Source organism: Notamacropus eugenii, chromosome 2 (assembly GCF_028372415.1).
Source record: "Notamacropus eugenii isolate mMacEug1 chromosome 2, mMacEug1.pri_v2, whole genome shotgun sequence".
NCBI classification, from domain to species: domain Eukaryota; kingdom Metazoa; phylum Chordata; class Mammalia; order Diprotodontia; family Macropodidae; genus Notamacropus; species Notamacropus eugenii.
In genome coordinates, this window is record NC_092873.1 from 323,643,662 (window position 1) to 323,667,303 (window position 23,642).

General features: G+C 35.2%; 1 protein-coding gene across 10 annotated transcripts in view; it reads left to right on the top strand.

The window, feature by feature from the left end:
- Positions 1-23,642, top strand: part of RPTOR (regulatory associated protein of MTOR complex 1) — a 503,724-nt gene that overhangs the window by 247,284 nt on the left and 232,798 nt on the right. For 9 of the 10 annotated variants that reach the window (XM_072645257.1, XM_072645259.1, XM_072645258.1 and 6 more), the window contains one exon: positions 12,089-12,148. The exons of the other annotated variant lie outside the window; for it this stretch is intronic. In XM_072645257.1, the coding sequence (XP_072501358.1) occupies positions 12,089-12,148 (60 nt within the window). The remainder of the gene's footprint in view (positions 1-12,088; positions 12,149-23,642) is intronic. 10 annotated transcript variants of the gene reach the window in all.

Genomic DNA, 23,642 nt, shown 5'->3' on the forward strand with positions numbered 1-23,642 from the left:
GGAGAGATCTGAGCTTTCTTTGTTATACATGCTATATGTGTAATTTTAGGCAAGTCACTGCCTCCTCTGAAATTCTGTTTCCTTGTATGTAAAACAGGTACATTTATACCACTAACCTTACCGCATTGTTAGAAGGAATATACTTTGTAACTATAAAGTATTAGAGAAATGTTATTTGTAAATATTATTAATTGTACTTAATTGGTCATTAAACATTAAGCCTATACTATATGCAAGGCACTGTGGTGAGTGCTAGAGATATTCAAAGAAAGCCAAGTTTATAATCTGTTTAAAACATGTATACCTTTCAAATACTAACTCTATCTTGACCATGAGTACGAAAACATAGTGGTGTATTCTATTCATTTGTACAAATTGATAGTAGCTCAGCAATACACATTTTAATATTATATGCTTAAATATACCAGGAAATATTAGAGATTGGTTTGATATACCTTGAATGGAAAAACATCAGCCCTAATAACTATATTGATGAAAATGTGTTTTTTTAAATTTTCTTTTCTTTTTTTAAACATTTTTTAAAAATTTATTTGTTTTCAGTTTTCAACAATCACTTCCATATGTTTTAAATTTTCTCCCCCTTCCTCCCCAAGACAGCATGCAACCTTATATGGGTTCTACGCATACATTCTTATTAAATACATTTTCACACTAGTCATTTTGCATACAAGAATTAAAACAAATGGGAGAAATCATGAGAAAAAACAAAACATAACAAAAGAGAAAATAGTCTGCCTCATTCTGACTTCTGACTCTATAGTTCTTTCTCTGGATTTGGATGGAATTTTACATCGAGTCCTTAGGAAATGTTTTAGTTCCTTGTCTAAAATGAGGATAATAATAGCACCTGCTTCACAAATTTCACATTGCCAAAGTAGATATTCAGACATCTCAAAGTAGTTATTCAATAGACATCTTAAACTCAGCCTGTTCAAAATAGAACTCACCTTTCTTTCTAAACCTTTCCCAACTCCTACCTTCCTTATTACTGTAAAGGAAAACACCATCCTTCCAGTCCCTCAAGTTTATAACCTTAGTCCTCTTTGATTCCTTACTATTTCTCACTTCCCCACTCCTACCTCCCCACCTATTGCCTTTCCCTTTTAGCCAGTCTGTTGCCCATGATTATCAGTTTTACCTTTGTAACATCTCTTGAATATGCAGACCCTCATCACCTCCCTCCTGTATTTTACCAAAAGCCTGATGCAGTAGATCTACCTGCTTCAAGTCTCTCTCCAATCTGTTTCATCCTGCATTCAGCCACCAAAGCAATTTTCCTAATGTGCAGCTCAACTCCAATGGCTCCTTGTTGTCTCCTAGATCATATACAAAATTCTCCATTTGGTATTCAAAGCCCTTCCTAACCTATTTCTCACCCTTCCTTCCCCACTTTTCATACACCTTATTCTCTGCTATGTACTTTTGGATCCAGTGTTTCACAAACAGGACAATACTTCAGGCATTTTCTCTCCAGACTGTCTTCCCATGCCTGGAACACTCTCCATCCTCAACTCTACCTATTGACTTCCCTGACTTTCTTTAAATATCAAGTAAAATCCCATCTTTTATATCTTTCCCAACTCCTCTAAATTCTAGTGTCTTCCGTATATTAATCTTTTGCCTTTTATTCAGTATATAGCTTAGTGTGTGTGTGTATGTATATTCGCATGTTGTCTTTCCTGTCAACTTGAGGCCAGAGACAGTGTTTTGTTTCCTTTTGTATCCCCATTGTATATCACTTATGTCTGCTGCTTAATAAATTTCATTTATTTATTTATATCTTTATCAAGATTATCTTTTTGATCAGAGTACGAGGGTCAGAGAACCCCCCTTCTTTAGACATATGGGACATATTTTCTAACAAGTTGTGTTAAGAATAATATCTTCCTTATAGGCTGTCTACTTTTTCTTTTTTTAATATATACTTTATTTATTTTTCAGTTCTCAACATTCACTTCCACAAGAATTTGAACTCAAAATTTTCTCCCCATCTCTCCCCACCCCCACCCTAGGACAGCATGCACCCCATCCACCCCTTCCTCCAGCCTCTCCTCCCTTCTATTACCCATCCTTCTTCTATCCCCCTTACCCTCTTATTTTCCTATAGGACAAAATAGATTTCTATACTCCATTGCCTGTATATCTTAATTTCCAGTTGGATGCTAAAACAATTTTTAACATTCATTATTAAAACTTTGAGTTCCATATTCTCTTCCTCCCTCCCAAACCACCCTCATTGAGAAAACAAGCAATTCAATATAGGTCATGCATGTGTAACAATGCAAAGCACTTCCATAATAGTTATATTGTAAAAGACTAACTACATTTCCCTCTGTCCTATACTGCCCTCAGTTTTTCCATTCTCTCCCTTGACCGGTCCTACAATAATTGTGTTTGCTTCTGATTATCCCTTTCTTCAATTTGCTGTCCCTTCTATTATCTTCCCTCTTCTATCACCTTCCCCCCCCCCCCCCCCCCCGCCCCGCTTCCTGCAGGGTAAAATAGATTTCCATATCCAATTGAGTGTGTGTTATTCCCTCCTTAAGCCAAATCCTGTGAGAGTAAGGCTCACTTTTTCCCTTTCATCTCCCCCTCTCTTCCCTTCCATTGTAAAAGCTTTTTCTTCCCTCTTTTATGTGAGATGATTTGCTACATTCTACCTCTCCCATTCTCCTACAACTAGTACATTCCATTCAACAATAAATTTTATTTTTTTTTAGGTATTCTCCATTCATATTCAGCTCACCTTGTGCCCCGTGTGTGTGTGTGTGTGTGTGTGTGTGTGTGTGTGTGTGTGTGTGTGTGTGTATTCTCTTTAACTACCCTAAAACTGAAAAAGGTCTCATGAGTTACAGATAACATTTTTCCATGTAGGAATGTAAACAGTTCAACTTTAATGAGTTCCCTAAGGCTTCTCTTTCCTGTTTACCTTTTCGTGTTCCTCTTGATTCTTGTATTTGAAAGTCAGATTTTCTATTCATTTCTGATCTTTTCAACAATAATGCTTGGAAGTCCTCTATTTCATTGAAATTCCATGTTTTCCCCTGAAGTATTATACTCAGTTTTGCTGGATAGGTGACTCTTGGTTTTAATCCTATCTCCTTTGACCTTTGGAATACCATATTCCAAGCCTTTTGCTCCCTTAGTATAGAAGCTGCTAAATCCTGTGGTATCTTGATTGTATTTCCACAATACTTGAATTGTTTCTTTCTGGCTGCTTGTAATACTTTCTTCTTGACCTGGGAACTCTGGAATCTGGCTATAATATTCCTAGGAGTTTTCCTTTTGGGATCTCTTTCAGGAGGTGATAGGTGAATTCTTTTCATTTCTATGTTACCCTCTGGTTCTAGAATATCAGGGCAGTTTTCCTTGATCATTTCTTGGAAGATGATGTCCAAGCTCTTTTATTGATCATGGTTTTCAAACCAATAGTTTTTAAATTATCTCTCCTGGATCTTTTTTCCAGGTCAGTTTTTTTTCCAGTGAGGTATTTCACATTGTCTTCTATTTTTTCATTCTTTTAGCTTTGTTTCGTAATTTCTTGGTTTCTCATAAAGTCATTAGCTTCCATCTGCTCCCTAATTTGTAAAGAACTATTTTCTTCAATGAGCTTTTTAACCTCCTTTTCCATTTGGCCAGTTCTGCTTTTTAATGCATTCTTCTCATTGGCGTTTTGGATGTCTTTTGCCATTTGAGTTAGTCTATTTTTAAAGGTGTTCATGGCCTGAGACCATTGCATATTTTTTTGGAGAGTTTTGGAAGCCTTGACTTTGAAGTCTTCCTCTGATGGTATGTTTTGTTCTTCCTCACATGAAAGGATGGAAGAAAACACCTTTTCATTAAGAAAATAGCCTTCTGTAGTCTTATTTTTTTACCCTTTTTGGGGCATTTTCCCGGCCAGTTACTTGACTTTTGAGTCCTTTGTCAAGTGAAGGGTATACTACCCTAGACTTAAGAGGTTTTGTGCAGCTGTTCTCTGAGATATCTCTAGAAACCTGTAAGCTCTCAGTTCCTACAAGGTGGCACAATCAAGGGAGAGGAGTTTACTCCTCTCCTGGCCTGCACTCTGAGGTGTGAGCAACCACAGGCATTCTTTTCTGCCTTGGAACTATGAGTAGAGTTCCCTCTTTTCTGCCTTGGAACTATGAGTAGAGTTCCCTCTTCACAGCCATTACCAGCTCCCCCACTCCAGGGCCAGTGCTCTTCCTCACCCCAGGACTACCACTCAGGGCTGAGATCCAGATTAGATGCTTGCTTCCCCCAGGGTCTTTAGGCCTGAGGGCTCCAAAAGTGAACTGCTGCTGCAGTAGCAGTGGCCTGTACTGCCCTGGAGCCAGGGCTGGGGTCAGACCACAATCCCCTCTCACCCACATGAAAGCACTTTCTTACTTACCTTTGAAGCTGTCTTTGGTGTTTGTGGGTTGAGAAATCTGGGAACCGCAGCTGCTACCTGTGATTGGGTGTCCTTCAGCCTGCTCCAGTCCTGTCCTTGCCATGTGGCCCAGACTGGGCTGCACTCCATTCCAGGTCTGGTGTGATAGACCTTTCCTGTCAGCCTTCTGACTCTCTTGGGCTGGAAATCTGTTTCACTCTGTCATTCTGTGGCTTCTGCTACTCTAGAATTTGTTTAGAGTCATTTTTTACAGGTATTTTATGAGTTATGCGGGGAGAGCTAGAGCAGGTTTGTCTTTGTGCTATGCCATCTTGACTCCGCCTCCTCCCTACTTTTTCTTTAAAAGGTTTTGAAACTTTAAACTAAGGCTCAAAACATTGGTATATTTTAATATGTACAAAAGGCACGAATTGTTCTCCCTCAAAATTCACTAAGACATCAGTATCACCAACATAGAGGCAGGAAGGGTGTTTCTAACTGAATCAGTTCTATAAACTTAAATGTAATATCTCTTTCCATGGCAAAGCAAACCTCTTTTTGTTAACTCTTAGGTGCATAGAATCTTGTCTCCAAGTCCATTTCTCTTCAGGCAGCAGAAAGACCTGGTCTGAATCAGGCCCAGCTTTTAACGGAAACCTTTTAAAATCTACTTTCTCTTTAAAAAGAGTGTCTCAGCACCAAAGATTGTCTAGAAATTCACAAAACAATGCCTAAAATGCAGTTTGGAAGCATTCAGAAAATTCTGCTTCTTAGTAACTGAAGTAAATATATTTATTTCTTGGTGCATGATACTAAACCTGCAGGTTAGTTCAGAATACAGCAGGCAGTGTCTCAAATGACTGAAGCATGACTCTTCATTTTTTGAAATTAATTGAAAACTTCATGTGAATAGACCTATCCTTTCTGCTACAAAAAATTTTGTGAAATAGATTGGTTTCATATATTGTCAGTTTAATGTTGCACGTGATTTTTATCACACTTTACAACAGGGAAGTTTCATTTACAATATCCAGAATTAATTTACTTGTTCTGACCTGATATGGCAGTGGTTATACACACAAAATCTTCTTTTCACCAAGTTCTTTTTCTTTAAATTCTCTTGGTTTGCCTCACAGAGTTTTTAGCAAGTTGCTTAAATTAGCAGCGTTAAAAATTATGATTATACTCATCCACTTCTATTAGATTGATTGGTAATAGACTAACAGTTGATAAGCATCTTATGTTTCCATGATTTAACAGTTTATTTCACTGATGAATATGTTTAACTCACAGGAAGCTAGTCTATGATCCTCCCAAGTTGGTTAGAAGTATGCTGTTGTTGTTCAGTCATTTTCAATTGTGTCCAAATTTTTATGACCCTGTTTGAGGTTTTCTTGGCAAAGATACTGGAATGGTTTGCCATAACTTATTAAGACATGATTTTTTTAATTTCACATTTCATTCCAGTGGAACAATTTGATATTCAGAATACTAATGCTTGTACCCTATTTACAGTGTACCTTGGAGTAATTTTTATCATTTTTTCTACTCTATTGTGATAAATTAATAGAGATCATCAATAATAAATTATCTTTACAATAAAAGAAATCAGTAGGTAACCCAGATAGAGTCATAATGTGCGCTATTCTGAAGATCTTGCTTTTACTTCATATCCATAGCTATTTTTAGTTAAGTTCTGTTCCTTTTCTTCTTACAATAAGTTTTTTTATTGATATCTTTTATTTTTCCATTGCTTCAATTTTCTCATGTATCCCTACATATTCCTTTCTGGAGAGTCATCACATGTAACACTACTATTCTCATTTAATTTTTGCTCCCTCTATTCCTAAAATAACATTTATTTAATTCACTTTTAGCTCCCTTCTTTGCATAAAAAAAATAAAAAGCCTGAAACGTGTAAGGAGTCTCCTTTACTTAATTTTTTATTTTAGAGTGTTCTGATGGATGACTGGAGTAATATGGAGGTCATAGGGTGGAGTTGGACATATTTTAATTAGTTTTGGTTTCTAGTCTTCAATAGCTGTAATTCAAAGAGTACTAAATAATTTTTTTTTTTTTAGTTTATTGCAGTTACTCTCCATTTGTCTAACACGGTCTAAATATTTATCTAACAGGCAGTTTTCAATGATCTCTTGCTGTCTAGAAGTTTAACTGAATGAAAGGATTTAGATTCAGTAACTGGGGAAAATACCTCAAGTTTTAGGGTTGAGGAACAGTTTTACAATGAAGTTATTGAGGTTCCTTCTCTAGGTGCTTTTACTAATAAATTATACACTTGAAGTAAGTCAGGTACATTTATGTATTGGTAGAGTTAAGAATTCTCTAACCTTTAAAATGGAATTAAGTGTAAAATTTTTTCTGTGGAGGATTTTAGTATCTGAATATGTGCTAGTTGAGTAATTACCACTAATGCATCTTAGTTTCAAATTATGTAGGTAACTTTTGAACTATCCTTCAGTTTCAAAGAATGTTTCTTTGGAGGGATAAACCCTATAGACTAGAAAGAAAAAAGTTAATTTCTACATTATTTAAATAAAATCTGTGAAATGCACTGGAAGGTTTTTTGTTTGTATCTTTTGATTGCAGAAGGAACTGTGATACTTCAGTGCTTATCTTGGCTTCCAATTCTGTTTAAAATTCTTTCCAACTAGGCAAGAACTTGGATTAGCTGATTTCTTCTGTAACTTGCAATTGGAAGGACAATGAGAACTTGACCCAGGGCCACTAGACAAGGAGATCTGTGCAGTAACATCAGTTTGATATTATTCTAAAATGATACTTGAAAGTGGACAATGTCACATATAAGTACTGCTTCTCTATAAGTTTGTTATAGGCTTGTCTTTTTTAAAAGGGTCACCTCCTTTGAAGTGCTCATTTTTTATTGTCAATGTTGCATCTTCCTCCTGCCTTTCTTATATTAGAATTTGTTAAGACTAGCAGCTTATTAGGCTGTGTTGTAGATGGGGTTTCTGAGCCAATATGAACGTGGTGATATGTGTTTTCCATGTACTGCTAGTAATGTGAAATCTCTGATTATTGGAGCAGGCATAACTCTTTAACTTATTAACAATTCACATTTGCATAGTTATTTTAAGTTTTTATTTTCCTTTTTTTTTTAACAGCCCTGTGAGGTAGGCAATAGAAGTACTATCTATTTTTAATAGCTGCCAGATCATATTCTTTGGGAAGTTAAGTGACTCGTTGTCTTATGCAGGATTTGTATCCAGATTTCTTGATTCCTGAGTGCAGCATTCATTTCATTATGCCATGATGTATGAGGAAAAAACCTGTGTGGCTACAGTGGGTATGCCAAGGGACACAAAGTGGCACTTTATAAATTTGAAATACTATACACATTTTTATAAATCTAACTTTTCTGTATGTCTGTCAGGACAACATCCAACAACTGAGACAAGGATAAATGAGGCCTCGGCTGCCTTGTGTAAAGTAAACAGATGCATTTGTTGGAATTCATTCCAAGTCAACTATTTGGCACTATCTTCCATCTATAGAACTATATATAACAAAGTCCCAAGGGCTTGTAGCTTTTGCCAGTGTTCAGCAGTACTACAGTCTGGAAAATGGAAACACCATGTCATAGTGACACTGGAGAAGAAGGAACCTTTAAGGTTACAAATATATACTATTTTCAGAGTTCTAGGTATATTCATTTTATTTGGGGTACATCCCCCCTTTTCCAACAGATTGATCCTCCCCTCTACAAATTCATCTTCATTGGAGAGTTTACATCTTGCCAAAACTATAATGCAATCATATCCTAAGCTATTTCAGATTTGTTAAATTCATCTATTCTATATTTTGATTTTGTTTAGAGACTGGAGTTTGAAGTTGCCATGGATGAGTAGGGGTTTTGAATATACCATAAAGTCTTTGATCTAAAAAGCTCTTATGATGCAGAGAAAAAAATAAATCAGTATTTGATGAAGCTCAGTTGAAGTTCACTGGGTTTTTTTTGGGGGGGGGCGTTGTTTGCATTTCTTCTAATTGGCATTAGTCATGATTTTTTTGTGTGTGTGAAAATAACTTTATTTTCAGTACATGGCACTGGTTTCTTCCCTGATTCTTTCAGGCTTATTACAATTCAATGATAGTAAGTCCAAAGTAAGAAAAGGAAGAAACTTCATTTTAAAATTTGATTTCTTGTGCCTTTGCAAACATGGTGGGAAAATTCAGCCATTAATATTTGTTTAAACAGGTCTTCCACCTTAAATTATTTCCAGTGCTGGATAGAATGCTGGCCTTTGGTCTAGCAGGACCAGAGATCAAATCCTGTCTTGAACATTTCCTAACAGTGTGACCATTGGGATATCACTTAACCTATCTCACCCTCAGTTTGCTCATCTGTAAAATGAAAGGGTTTAACTCATCCTCTCTACACAGGCCTTATAGTCCCAGTTCTGCTTACATGAAAGCCAATGTAGGCAGTTTTTCTGTTTAATTATTATAGCACATAGAAGATAACTTTGATGATTGTCCAGTGTGATGAAGCTCATTTCTTTTGATTGCAGATGCCTGAACCTTAATTTGTTCCTTGCCCTGGTTTCTGGCCTAGAAACTCCTGAAGAAAACTAACTTTTCTAGGCATTGAAAAGTGCAGCTACTTAAAATATGTAGATTAGGAAGATACCTTCTACTATGAATCCCAAATGATGTACTTTTAATTCAGTTTTAAATGTAAACTGAATACAGTGATTCTTTCTGATCTCCATCTTTATATCATTGCATTTATGATTGCTTATCATTTCTTAAAACACAATAATGTTATTGTGTTACAGTCACATATTTATTTAGCCATTCCTTAGTCAATGGGCAAATGGCAGTGGAGGAACCAGTGAGAATAGACTACTGTCAGAGTAACATAAGCAAAAATTTATCAAAGGAATAAAATACTTATTTAAAGGAAGAAGTAGACCAAAAAGTAAAAATGGAGAGTGATATAAGCCTAACAACCATAACTCTAAATGTGAATTGCTTAAATGGTTCAATAAAACAAAAATCATAATGGGTAAGAAAACAAAAACAAGCAATTTGTTATATGTAAGAAAGACAACTGGTGCAAATGTTGGAACAAAATTCACTATGTACCAAGTGATTATTTAAAAAGCTGGAATTCCATTCATGTTGTAGGACAAAAAAATAAATAAAATCACATTGTCAGAAATATGAATTAAAATCTATATCCAAGACAAGTCTGGGTGCCATCTGCCTCTTGTAACTTGCACATACATCCCTTCTCTTGCATCAGAAAAGAGTTCACAGAGATTCATCAACTACTTTTCTCAGGGAGATTGACTGCCTAGTGCATAAACTCTTTCCATATGAAACCAATCTGTGGTATGCTTATGCTGCCTTGCTAAGCAGGGTGATTATATTATGCATGAAATCATAAACATTATGCCAATACTGATAGTAAACTGACGCTGCATCTAAATTTATATGAATTCATAATTCATGTATGGGGAATAGCAAAACCAGTTTGATATATTTTGTGTGTGTGTGTGTGTGTGTGTGTGTGTGTGTGTGTGTGTGTGTGTATAAAAAGGTGAGTTGGAGCCTGGTTATGAAGAGCTTTAAATGCCAAATGAAACAGTTTATATTTGAATCTAGGGTAATAGACAGTTACTATAGTATATGCATTTGGTGATGTGACTTGGAAATAGGAGATAGATTATTTGTGGATGCAGAATCAAAAGTAAGCCCATATAGCTGGGTTGTAGGGGAGAAATTTTTATGAAGTATTAAAAAACTAGAAAAAGGCCAGGTTTTGAAAATCTTTAAATGCCAAATAATGCCATTTGAGCTTATGGATCAAATAAAGAGTCACTACAGTTTATTGAGGGAGTGGAGGAGAGACATGAGGAGACTTGTGCATTGGAAAATCATTTTGAGAGCTCTGTATAGGATGGATTAGAGTGGGGAGTCACCTGGTATGGGGAGACTAAATAGGAGACCACAGCTAGGAGGGAGGCAGTGGGAGCATAGAGGAGGACACACATGTGGGAGATATTGTAGAGAAAGAAAAACAAAATTTGGAAACAGTCTAGATATGTGAGTTGTGCGTAAGAGAGAGGAATCATGGAAGGTAACACCAAGGTTTCTAGTTGGAAATGATACTCTCACCAAAAAAAGAAAAAAAAGACATTGATTCTCTCACCATTGATAGAGATGTTCAGATCAGTGGTGGATTCGGGAGGAAAGATGAATTCATTTTATAAGCAGCCTAATAGAATAAAGAAAATGTTTAACTTGAAAGTTATTTGAACTTAGAAGTTCAAATTCCGTCTCTGTCTATTTGACCTTAGAAAGTCACAGCCTTTCTTCTAATTTGTAGGAGTGGGGCATCCTTTGTAGCTATAGGTGTATAGATCTGTGATCTTAAGTGCATATGTACAGAACATGCAGTTCATGGTGGTTCAGGATAGAGGCTCAGAAGAGAAACTAGAGTCATCTACATTGAGGTACTATTAATTGAACCTATGAATATCTTATGAAGTCAATTAGTGAGACTTCTCATTGTATAAGAGTTACTTTGACAGAACTCAGAACCCTATGAAACTTTTCCTGTCTCTTCCTGTCTTCACCCCTCTGCCTCCCTCTATCCTCTCTTATCCCTTACAATTGTATATCTTTGTGAATATCCCTGTCCATTTATTGAATCATGTAATGTTTTGTCATCTTAATTTTGAAAGCTGATGGCTGAATTATTAGTACTTCTCTATAAAAAAAAAGAGAACTAATTGATTTTTGTTTATATTTTGGCTCTCATTTTCATGTCATTCTTTTGGTTAGTTGCCCTAGAAGAAATAATGTCTTAGCTTAGGGCATAATGCAGAAGCTATGCACTGAGAAATGTTTTTAATGGTTACTGATGGAAGGTTTTGTCAGTATTTAATAAGTTATTTTTAGTTCTCATTTCTGTGATTTTATGAACATTAGTAAGATATAATCTGAGTTCACATTTTTTGTCTTTTCTTCTGTGAATCCCTTCTACTCATTTAGTCTCCTCTTCCCTCAACACTCACACCACATCTTTCTTTTTTACTCTCATTTTAAATAAATTTTATTCCTATCTTTTATGTCTACATTTTTAAAGAGAAACACAAAGTGCCCACATTGCTTCACACACATACACACACACACACATACACACACATACACACACACATTTAGTATCTTGGGGCTCCCCTCGAGAACTATACATTATGTGATTTCAAATTCTCTGCTCCTTCTCTTTATATTGAAATAGTTTCCAGCTTGATACTTAACCAGTCAAAAGCTTGATATGAACCCAAGAGTAGCTAGATAATGAGAGTTGTATATGATTTTTTAAAACAGTCCCTTTTATGTGGTAAAGGAGGGAAGAAGATGGGAAGAAATTGGAGGCAGAAGTGCAGACATGTTATTTGACTGATGTGGGAGGCATTCATGAAAAAAAGTTTTTTTAACACTTGTGTAGTTTTCTTTGAAAGACTAAACAACTTTTCCCAGTGTCTTAACTGACCCAGGTTTTCCCAAGTCCACAATCATTTTTCCATTGTACTATATCTGATTAATTGCAAATGCCCTTAATTCCTTATTTTTCCCACAATACTGTTGCTTTCTCTAAGCTTAACATTCAGGTATTGTGATTTTGTTTTGTTTTCTCTTCTACAGGTTTTGCATGCAGAAATGTGTCAGTCTGGTGCCTGGAGTCACACTGGATTTGATAGAGAAGTAAGCAAGGTTTTAATATACTCAAATGACTTTGATTTTCAAGACAAGTGAGAAATTATTTCCTATTGTTTCATATTTTCTTTGTAGGAACTTTTTTTCTGCTGTTGTGGGGTTGTTTCTCCTTCATCTGCCTGTGGTCTCCTATTCTTTGTACTGTTATTAAGGCCAGTTTTTGCGAAGTATCAATACTTACTGTCAGAATAATTTAGGATGAAGAGAAGGGATTGGGCCTGGACCTATGATTTCATTAATATGCAGAACTTTCAGATAAGGAAACTCTATTTACCAGTCCAAGTCAGCACATTATCTGCCATTTATATCCTTCAGTAATTAGCTGGAGCCCTCACACATTCAAAGGATTGCCCCATGTCACACAGCTAGCCTATGTCAGAGAGGCTTAATTCACGTTTTCCTGGCTCTGAGGCCATCCACTGCAGAACATAACCTCTCAATCTTTTTAGCCTTTTTCAAACTAAAAATTAAGGTAGAAAAAATCTGTTTCTATATCTTTTTTGTAATATGAAGACCTCTCTACTGATAGACATTTTTTGCTTTCTCTGACATGAAAATAATAATGTGAGAATTTATGAAAAAGAAGTAATATGAAATAAGTATAGGTAAAAAAGTTGTGTTGAGAATTTATATGAAAATGGAAAGAAGCAGAAGCAGGAACATAGCTGGTCAAGACTAATTAATATCTCATGACTGTAATCCAGGCAAGAGTATAAGAAGTCCTGAATTAGAATCAGTGACTAGGTGAGTAGAGAGAAGATGAGTGTTACATGTTCTAGGGATAGATTTTAATATGAGCTAAGAAAAAGGTGAAAGTCATATGCCAAACTTAGGTAACTGCAGGAATTAAAGGATGGTGGCACTTTCAGCTAAGAAGTTTGGAGTAAGAGCAGGCTGTGTGAATAAGATTTAGTCCAAACTGAGACATATTCAATTTAAGATACCAAGAGATAGCTACTATAGTAGATGATCACACAACAGTTGACAGTGTGAGACTGGAATTCAGAACAGATATTGATTTGATAATCTCTTGTGTAGTTAGAGTATTTAAAGCAGTAGTAATATATTGAACTCAGCAAGGGTGAATGTATATATAGAGAAGAATATAATTTTATCATATCATCATCATTATCTGAGCAACTAGCTGCCTCTGTAAAATGAAGTTAATAACTGCACCTACCTCACAGAGTTGTCGTGAGGATCAAATGAGATAGTATTTGTTAGTAGCTAATAAGCTCTGAGATAGTATTTGTTAGTAGCTAATAAGCTCTGAGATAGTATTTGTTAGTAGCTAATAAGCTCTGTGAATGGGACTCTGGACCTAGAGTCAGGAAAACATGAGTTCAAATACTACCTCAGACACTTATCAGCTGTGTGACTCTGGGCTAGATGCTTACCCTCAGTTTATCTCAGTTTCCTCAACTGTAAAAGAGGGGACCTACCTTAAAGGATTGTTGGGAAGATTAAATGAGATAGTATTTGTAAAGTGTTTAGCACAGTACCTGGCACATAGTAGGTGCTATCTAAGTGTTTATTCCCTCCCCTCCAAACCTCTTATGAGAGAAGAATTGAGTTGAGCCCTGTAATCTGTCTGAGCCTCAAAAGTTTTTTTTTTTTAACGTGTAGAGAGTCTAAAGTGTTTTATCAATTCACTTTATTTGAAAACTTAAAAAAAAAAGATTGTCAGGTACCTGTTTTGGACTAGGTAGTTGGGATATAAAGGTGGAAAGTTACAGCTTCCCTTCCCTTTAAGGGCTTAAACCTAATACAACATTTACAGAGAATGATGACCCAAGGGGCAATGGTACAAAGTATGCCCTTCCTGATTTCTTCCCCATACACCTTCTTGCCAAACATAATTACTAGAGTTGGGATAAGAGACATTAAAGTTGGAAGGGATGAATAAGGTTCTATGGATCATTCTCCGTCTTTTGCAGATTAGAGAAATGTGGCCTACAGGTTAAGTGACTTGACTTGGATCACACAGTTAGGAAGTAGCAATGGATATGAAGCCAGCTCTTGAAGTCTAAATCCCAAGTAAGGGCAAAACATAATCTGATACAGAATTGCCACAAAGACATGTGGGCTGGGAAATAACACTTTCTGCAGTGGGGAATCAAGAGAAAACTTCGTGCAGAAAATTCTACTAGATTTGGGCCTTAAAGGAAAGGAATGATTTCAATAGGGCAGACGTATGGTGGTATAGGGCCTGGCACAGATAGGAGATGGGCATGACGAGTTCATAGAATATCTGAAAATCCAAATAAGTTCCTCCCTGGCTCAGACTACCTTGCCTATCATTCAAAGCCCAAGCCAAAAGGTACCATTTCCATGAAGCATTTTCTGGCTTCTTCCTTGTGTCCCCTAAACCATTCAATTTAGATCTTTTCCCTCTTTAACCTTTTATCAATACCATATTTTCCCCAAATTCATTGAATGTTTATCATTTTGTATTCCATCTATGTGTTTATCATTACCCCTCCCCTCCAACCACATATTTTCCAAGTGGAATAGAATGAGAGTTTATGTAACCTAATTCTGGTTATGCTATTTTGATATCCTTTCCATTCTCTTCCCCCACCCCACCCCCCCAACTATATTTGTATATTAGATCTTGCCACCTAGCAAAAGAGTTACTTAAATGCTCGTTAGAGAGTTTAGTTCAACTTTATTGTTTTTGGCCATTATATCTGTATCTAATCAGCTTGATTAGTGGTGTCAGGATCAGGTCACATCCCTTATTACTCCCTTCACCAAGAGGCTAAATTCAACTTGCCCCTCTTTAATGCCTGCAGATAATGTGAAGATAGTTAGGGACTTAGTTCCCCTGTTCCTTTTATCCATCCTTTCCTTTCCAGCTTAATTTTTTCCACCACTACCTCTTCTCCATCTTTTCCTTTTTCTCTTCCTCTCCATCTCTTCCTTGATAGTGTCACAATGTGCCAGAGGCTTTCCAGTCTTCTTACACTTTACTTTCTTCTACATACTTCTGCCATCCAACAACTGACATTGGCCTCTTTCCTGTTCAGCATTCTGTCTCCCAACTCTGCACTTTCACTGGCTCTAATTTCCTCTTTCTTCCTCATTGCCTCTTGGCTTCTGTCAAGTTCCAGCTAAAATCCCACTTTCTTTAAGAATCCTTTTCTGATCCTCCTTAAGGCCACTGTCTTCATTTTGCTATTTTTCTCCAGCATATCTAGCATGTTTGTACATAACTGTTTGCATGTTGTCTTCCCCATTAGACTGTGAATTCTTTGAAAACAGGGACTGTCTTTTACCTTACTTTGGTTCACAGCACTTAGCACAGTGACTTTGACATAGGAATCCTTACTGATGAGACTCAATGAAATAAGAGGGTTCATGGGCATCATTATAAAGACAAGGACGTCATGATCAGAAGTAGTCCTGGGAATTAAAAAAGTGAAAACGAATACTATTAGTTTTCTTAGGCTAGTTAGAGTATGTCAGGTTTAAGGCAAATCTCAGTTAGAATTTTAAAATTACTTCCTTGGAGACATCCCACTCCAGTTTGTTGCCATTAGGTTTGAGTTGGTGCCTGTTATTAGCCACAATGACAGCCATCTGGCTAACTCATATTAAGTAGCAGGTTCCAGAAATACCACAAAAACAATTCTGACAATTACTTATTTATAAAATTTACCAAAACCAAATAAAAATTAACTACATTTGTCCATTTTTTTATTCATGAAATATTAAGCACTTATTATCTTCAAGTCACTGTGCTAGAGGATGGATATAACTTCATCAATGAGAATTAGAAAAAAATGACAAACTAATAAGAATATAATAAATGATCCCTTTCACAGACTCATCAGGCTCCGTTCTGTCAGAACTAAGAGCAAAGCTCACTCAGCTGTAATCGGTGTAGGATCATAAGGACCACAGAATGTTGAAGCTGGAGGGACCTTAGACATCCTTTAGTCCAATCCATCAATTTTCAGTTGAGAAAATTAAGACATAGAAAAGTGAACTGACTTTAAAGGAAAGGTGCCACATTAAGAAAAGTTTTTAGGATCCTTGAAGCTGAAGAAACATCTTCATATTTATAATCTGCATCTTTTAGAGTGATATAAGAATGCTAGAGTACTATCTTATTACCTTCATTATGCATTGATTTGATGTAGTAAATGCTCCCTCATTTTCTACTGCATTAAAATTAGTTACTTGGGATTTTTTTCATACCACTGAACTTCCTTTTAGATCTTTTCAGACAGTCTTTTTTTCAGCATTCAGAAAGTATGAAGTCTTCAAAGGGCATCTTGATTAGGAGTGTGAATGACTTTAAAAAATACTATTTTGTCCTCACATTTCATCACCTAACAAACAAGCACTTCCCCAGAAGGCCCAGTAAGAATACCTGGTACTGTACTGTATGTTTTCAAAGAGTTTTTGTTTTGTACTTGTAAGAAAGTAATGGGTTTTACAGGAATTCTTTTATTTGTCTTACCCAAGTCAGAGTAAGTAATTTAAAAAGATGTATCAGATTTCAGGGCTTTACTGCCTGTTAGAAATGCTTGTTGTCAGAATTATTCTGGAGAGATTCTAGGTTCTGCACTTCTGAGCAACATGTAGAACTAATTTCTAGGCAGTGGAATGAGGATGGGAAGCTTAGTGAGTATTTGAAAGATGGTAAAGATTTGAGATGTATTATTTTAAATTAGAGTAGACAAGATGGTTGGTTACTGAAATGTTTCTCTGAGTACTGTAGCAAAAACGACCTTCTATTTCTTTAGTCAACCAAGTTAGATTATATACACTGTTTAGTGTTTCCAAATTTATCATTTCTGTTCTAATGATATACTTTAAAATCTAATCTGGTATTCCCTTTATTCTTATTTTTTTTCACGATTTTCCTTGACATTCTAAATGTTCCTCCAAATGAATATAATATCTATAACATGTTGATAATTCAGTTGGTAGTATACTAAATCTATAAATTAACTTTGGTAATATAATCATTTTTGTTTTATAGTCACAGCTCAGTCTTGAGCACAAAATATTCCTCCAGCTATTTGAGTGATTATTTCTTTAAGGAGCATTTTGAAGTTAAATCTACATAAGTTTTTAATATGCTTTGGTAAGATGATTCCCCAATATTTTATGCATTTTTGTGGATATTTGAAATGCTACATGACCACTGTACCTTATCACTTGACAAAATTTGATTTAGATGATTTAATTTTTTCTTTTCTAGATCCCAAACTGAGATTTAGCTACCAAATGAAAAGTTTTCTGTTTTTTGCTGATCTTTTCTTACATTGCCTACATTTCTCTCTGTATCTGTCCCTGACCATCCTCCCCCTTCAACTAAGGTGTCCAACTTTTATATCAAAGAAATTTTTAAAAAGAAATGAAAGTAAGTAGGAAGAGAAAGACCAGTCAGTAAAATGGGGGGAAAACAAGCCCTGATATTATATAAACTTTTTAAAAACAACTTTTTATTGATGATTTTTTAAAGAGAAAGAAGAAAGGAAAAAAATCAGCAAAACCAATCAATAATTGAAAAATCTAAAAACATATGCACTGTTCCATGCTTAGTGACATTGCATCTTGGCAGGACTGGGGAGAGAAGTTCCTTCTAATTACTCTTATTTGAGTCCATGCTTGTTCTTTCTTATTTTGCATCGTTCACCTTCCATTGTTTTGTGGTAACTTTTGTTCCTGTTTATATTGCTGTGGTCATTTTGTATGTTTTTCCATGCTTCTCTGTAATCGTCATAGTCGTCATTTCTTATAGCACATTAATATTACAGTACATTCATATACCAGTTTAGTTCTTTGCTTCTAGTTGTTTGCTAACATGAAAAGTGCTTCTGTAAATAATTTGGCATATATAGTATATGTACCTCCTTGAGGTTTTTACCTAGTAGTGGAATAACTGGTTCTGAGGATATAAATATTTTAGGCGCTTTGTTTGCATAATTAGAAATGAATGTGCAGAATGGTTGTACTGATTCACAGCTTCATTAACAATTCACTAGTTTGACTATCTTCCCTTAACTCCTCCAACGTAGATTATTCCTATCTGTTGTCATCATTCCCAGTTGTCTGAGTATAAAGTGAGACACCAGAATTGTTTTGAATTGTGTTGCTGTTCTTAGTGATTTGGAATATTCTTTCAAATAGTTAATACTAGTTTGTGATTCTTCTTTTGAGAATTATTTGTTGATATCCTTTGATGAGTTCTCCTTTTAGGGGTGGCTTTTGGTCTTTTATGTATTTATCAGTTAGTTTTCTGTCTATCTTTGATACCAAACTCTTATATGACAAATTTGATGAAGAATTTTTTTTTTCCTGATTGGATCCTTCTTATTCTAGATGTTTTGATTTCGTTTGAGCAAAAGCTTTTAAAAGTTTCATATTATCAAAATGAACTGTTTTTACCTTTTGAAATAGCTTCTCCACGTTTTTTGATGAAGAATATAATCTGTTTCTCTTCTAATTTATTTTATGGTATGATCTTTAATATTCAGAGCCTGGATCTATTTTGAATTTATTGTGGATTTTAATATAAGAAGTTTATCTAAGCCAAATTTTGTCAGACTGCTTTTCATTTTTCCCCCAGGAAATTCTTATGAAATAGAGAGTCTTTTTCTTATCATTTTGAGTTCTCAAGTGCATTGACCACTTGTTTATTAAGTTCCGTTATTTCTGATTTTCTCATAGCTAGTCTAGTCTGTTCATCTACTTCTCTATAATCAATTAAAAAATATTTTGAGGCTTGGAAGTGTTATTTGCCTTCATCCCTACCTTTTTAAATTATTTCTCTTGATAGTTTAGAGCTTTTATTCCTCTCAATGAATTTATCATTATTTTATTGAGTTCTGTATCAGTTTCATAGTTGATTTCCCTTTACCTATAACTTTCCTAAATCTATTAATTTTCTCAGTATCTACCTTGATTCCCTAGGATTTTCTTTCTTTCTTTTTTTTTTTTTTTACTTATTGACTCAAAAAACTTCAATACATACAAATATTTCCATAAATCAAAGAACAACAAATAATGAATCTCTTTTATGTATAGTTTTTGTTTTCTTAAGTATATATTAAGTTGAACATGACAGTACCAGCTCTGCTCTGCTTGGAAGTATCCCCTTCTGAAACTCCTGCTCCTTTTTTGTTGTTGTTGTTTGCATAAGGAGCATTTTGTAATGGAAGCTAAACAATATGTTGTATTCCTTAGTATATTTGCCACCAAATGTTTTATTTATTTTGTGGTTTTTTTTAATGAGGCCACTATGATTTCTATTATTACATCTTTGATCTTTTTATTATGCAGAAATGCTGCTGATTCTTGTGGATCTATTTTGTTGCCTTCAACCTTGTTGTTAATCCTATTATTTTTATATTTTATCTTGACCTATTCTCCAAACCTGTTTTTTCTTATAAGATGTTTCACTTCCTCTATTTTTTCATTATTCATATTTTGGTTAATTATCTCTTGATCCCTTATATTTCCACTGGCTTCACTTTGCCCAACTCTAATTTTCACAGTCATTTTCTTCCTTAAGATTCTGAATTTCCTTTTCTAATTGTTTTACTTTCTTTTCATAACTTTTTTGTTTTTCTTGGATTATTCTTATTTTTTTCCTTACTTTTACCTCTCTGTCTTTTGGTTTTTAAACTGTTTTTTCAGATCTTCTGAGAACTCTTTTTGGGCAAGTGACCATTTGACGTTACTCTTTGCAGGTTTCTTTACTTCAGTATCCTCCTCTGAAGATGAACCCTGGTCATCTCTACTCCTACAATAGCTTTCTATGGTTGAATTCTTTTTCCTTTGTGTATATTTTGTAGTAATAGCTTAATTTTTGTAATCACCTCTAGCCCTGGAGTATGTATGAGAAATGGTGCCTCTTGCTCCAGATCTTCAGTTCTCCCCGCCTGCCTGTAATCAAAAACCAAATCTTCAACATCCTGTAAGTGCCCACAGCCAGGGACGTTCAGCCCCACTACTTCTGCACTCACAGAGGTGTGCTAGATCCTTCTCACCACTGCCACTCTTTACTCTTTGCAGCAGGACTGGATCTGGCCTCAATCTTCCTAAAGTCAAAAATCCAACTCCTCTTAGGGAGGGGAGTGTGGGTGTGAAAGTTTCTGTGGCTGAGGCCAAGGCAACCTCTCAAACTGACTAACCCCAGGGCTTGCAGCTTGTTCTTAAAAGAGACCCTAGCCTGGAGGTGTTCACTCTTCACTGGGATCAAGCCTTATTCTCGGATTTTTCTTCCTATCTTCTCAAATTAATCCAGGAAGACCCTTGTTGTGCCCCAATTTTTATTTATTTCCACTCACACTTTGTTCTGCCTAAGGTGTCATTTTAACTCTTTTGTGGGGGAAATTCTTGAGAGCTTGGATTTTCTGACCTACTCTGCCATCTTCCCAGATTCTTCTCCCAGAATATTTCTAAAGTGAGAATTGACCCAGGTTTTTCAAACACCAACTCGTGCTTTTCCATTATACCATACTACTTCATTGGGAGGATGGAGATATGGTCAGGATGATGTCATAAGTTATTATATCATAAAAGAGTTTTGCTTTAGAAAGATTAATCTGGAATAAAGTGGTGAGAGGTTGGATAGGAAAGACCATGGTAGCAATTATGATAATGTCTTCTTGAGGCAATAAAGACATAAAATCAGATACTCAGATACTAGTAAGTGGAGACACTAATGAGGAAATAGACACTGATACTTATCTCTCCCAAAGTCTCAGTAGACCCATAGCTGGAACATGTCACTGGAAGGGTATGCTTTATTTAAAAAAAAAAAAAAATGAAAAATTTTTGCAGAGTAGGAACAATTGCACTATAAATGATCCAAAAAATATACAAAAGAGAGGATGGGACAGCTGCTTTTGTGGCAAGGAGATTGATAAGTGGGCTGCGGAGGGAAGATATAATTATTCAAACTTTTTTTCTCCTGTTTTCTCTATCAAAGACAATGATCTTGAACTGAAAGAAATAAAAACTGGGACAGAGTCCCAATAGTAAGATGATAATGTAGGTAATGGGGCTGTAGTTGAATTTAATGGAATTAATTTTGCAAAATCAGGTAGATGATATCTGCTGGGGTCTTTTTGCAGATATGAGTGCTCAAATATTGTTTGTGATCTTTGAAAAACTGTATAGAAAGTACTGTATGCCACATGACTGAAGATGATGAGATTTTCCTGATTTTCAAAAAGAGAAAATAAATTTTTTAAAATCCACTCAAATGAATATAACTGACTCCTGGGAAATTTTAAAATATTAAAGTAGATTTTAAAAAGGGTGACCTGTAATTACTTTTTTTTAAAAGCAGACCTTTATTGATAGCTCTTCTGATAGCTTAAAATTTACCTTTTTATGTTTCTCTTGACTTCTGTGTTTATATTTCAGAGTTTCTATTTATCTTTGGTCTTTTTATTGGGAATCTGAGAAAGTCTCTACTTCATTAACGGTCGATTGTTTTTCTCCTCTAGAAATAAACTCAAGTTTTACTTGCTAAGATATTCTTGATTATATCTAGCTTGCTGTTGGAAATATCATATTCTAACTTTCATAGGACTCTTAACAATCTGATCTAGAGTATAGCCTTATAAATCCCCATGTGGTTTGAACTTTGTAGGCTCATCCCTGGTTAGCACTCCCTGACCTCAGCTCAGCTTCAGGCCACATCCCAGGTATGTGAGCTAATTCCTCTCTTCTTCTCCCTGGTCACAAGTAACAGAGCTGTAATCTCCTACCTGGTCCACATATCCTAGGGACTAGGGATTAAGGATCATTGGGAAATTTTTCTCTATTTAGATTGAAATTTGGGAGAGCCTCATCTTATTTTTTAAAAATAGCATTTTTGAATAGTGGTACAATTTCAGTGAAACATACACACTATTGACAAAGCTATCAGAATAGTTGTGAAGTCATTTTGGGAGTTTTGCAGGGAAGGAGGGGAATAATTGGTTTGGTGGTGATACTCCCATATGTCTCATTTCAGTGAATGTTTCTCCTGTATGAGAGAAATGGAGCTCCAATTTCCTTGAATCACTTCTACATTAAAACTGACAGAGGGCATCCATCATTTTGATTTCTCTGGTATCATTAACTTCCTGAGGAATATTGCCTTCACGACCCCCTTTCACAGATATGTCTGGCAAAATAAAATGGACAAGGCATCATATAAGAGCAACCTCAAGCAGCCATACCTACCTTCTGCTATATTTTGCATCCATATTGACAGCATAATTTTCTGAAATCCCAGAATATAGCATTGCTGTGTTTTTATTTGATTATCTCTTCTTATTTTATGTCTTTTTAAACTGAATAGACTCTTAAACACTTTAGGTGGTTAAAAAATAATCAGGTAACAAAATCATTATATGCTACCAAAGCAGTCTGAAGTTACATACTGATTAAGGTTTCTAACATGAACACATTTTAGAAAGGGCTATATGATATATAGCTTTGGCAAAACTTTAACTTCCTAAATTATTGACTTTTACCAGCTTTACAAGAATTCTCAGTGCTCAAGTATGCTTATAATTTTCTTTCCTATTAATAAGCCCCATGGAAATACCTTCCATTTATTCATGGCTCTCATTGCTAAATCTATAAATTGATTAACATTACGTATCTTACCACTGTAAACAAATCATAATATAACTATATAGTAGGAGGCTTAACTAAATGGGCACACTTGATTTTCTGCGATTTTTAGTAGCCAAAAAGAAAATGATAATGATATACATATACTTCCTGCCTTTTTTCTTTATCAGTAATTTCTCCCTTATCAATTAATATTGAGGGGATACAGTGGATAAACAGGTAAATATGTGGACAGTAGCTTAAAAGAGGAAATTAATAAAAACTAGGGGCTTCACAAAGGAGTTTCTGTAGGATGACACATTTGAACTTTACATTGAATGAAATCTAAGGCTTTTCAGAGGCAAAGATGATCATGAAGGACAATCTGTGCACACACATGTAAGTGAAGTTCTCATGAATTACTTACAAAACTTCATCTCTTGATTGGATACAGTGTAGCATGTTGTAAATTCAAGAGGGAGAAATTTTACAAAGTATATCTTCAGACTATTATTTTACAAAATTAGACAAAAATTTGTTGAAAAGATACTTTTTGTTTAGACACTAAAAGATAGCTTGCAAAACTAATTACAGAATTTACAACACTAATTCTCAAAAATATTTGGGTTGAGCACAAAATTGTTTAAAGCCCCCATATTCAAACAATGACAATATAAATAATTTTTTAAATTCTCCAAGTATCTGTGATTTCATCTGTGTAGAAGCTCCCTCTACAACATAGATCATAATCCAAACTGTAGAGTACCTTGGTAGGTAGATTTTAAAAGTTGTGACAGCCCAAAAATTCATCACTCTACAACAGCTCACTTGAGGACAAAATTCTTAACATTTACCTTGGTTTGTTGATGTGACCCATCGGACAACCTTTTTTTTTAAAGTTAGAAAA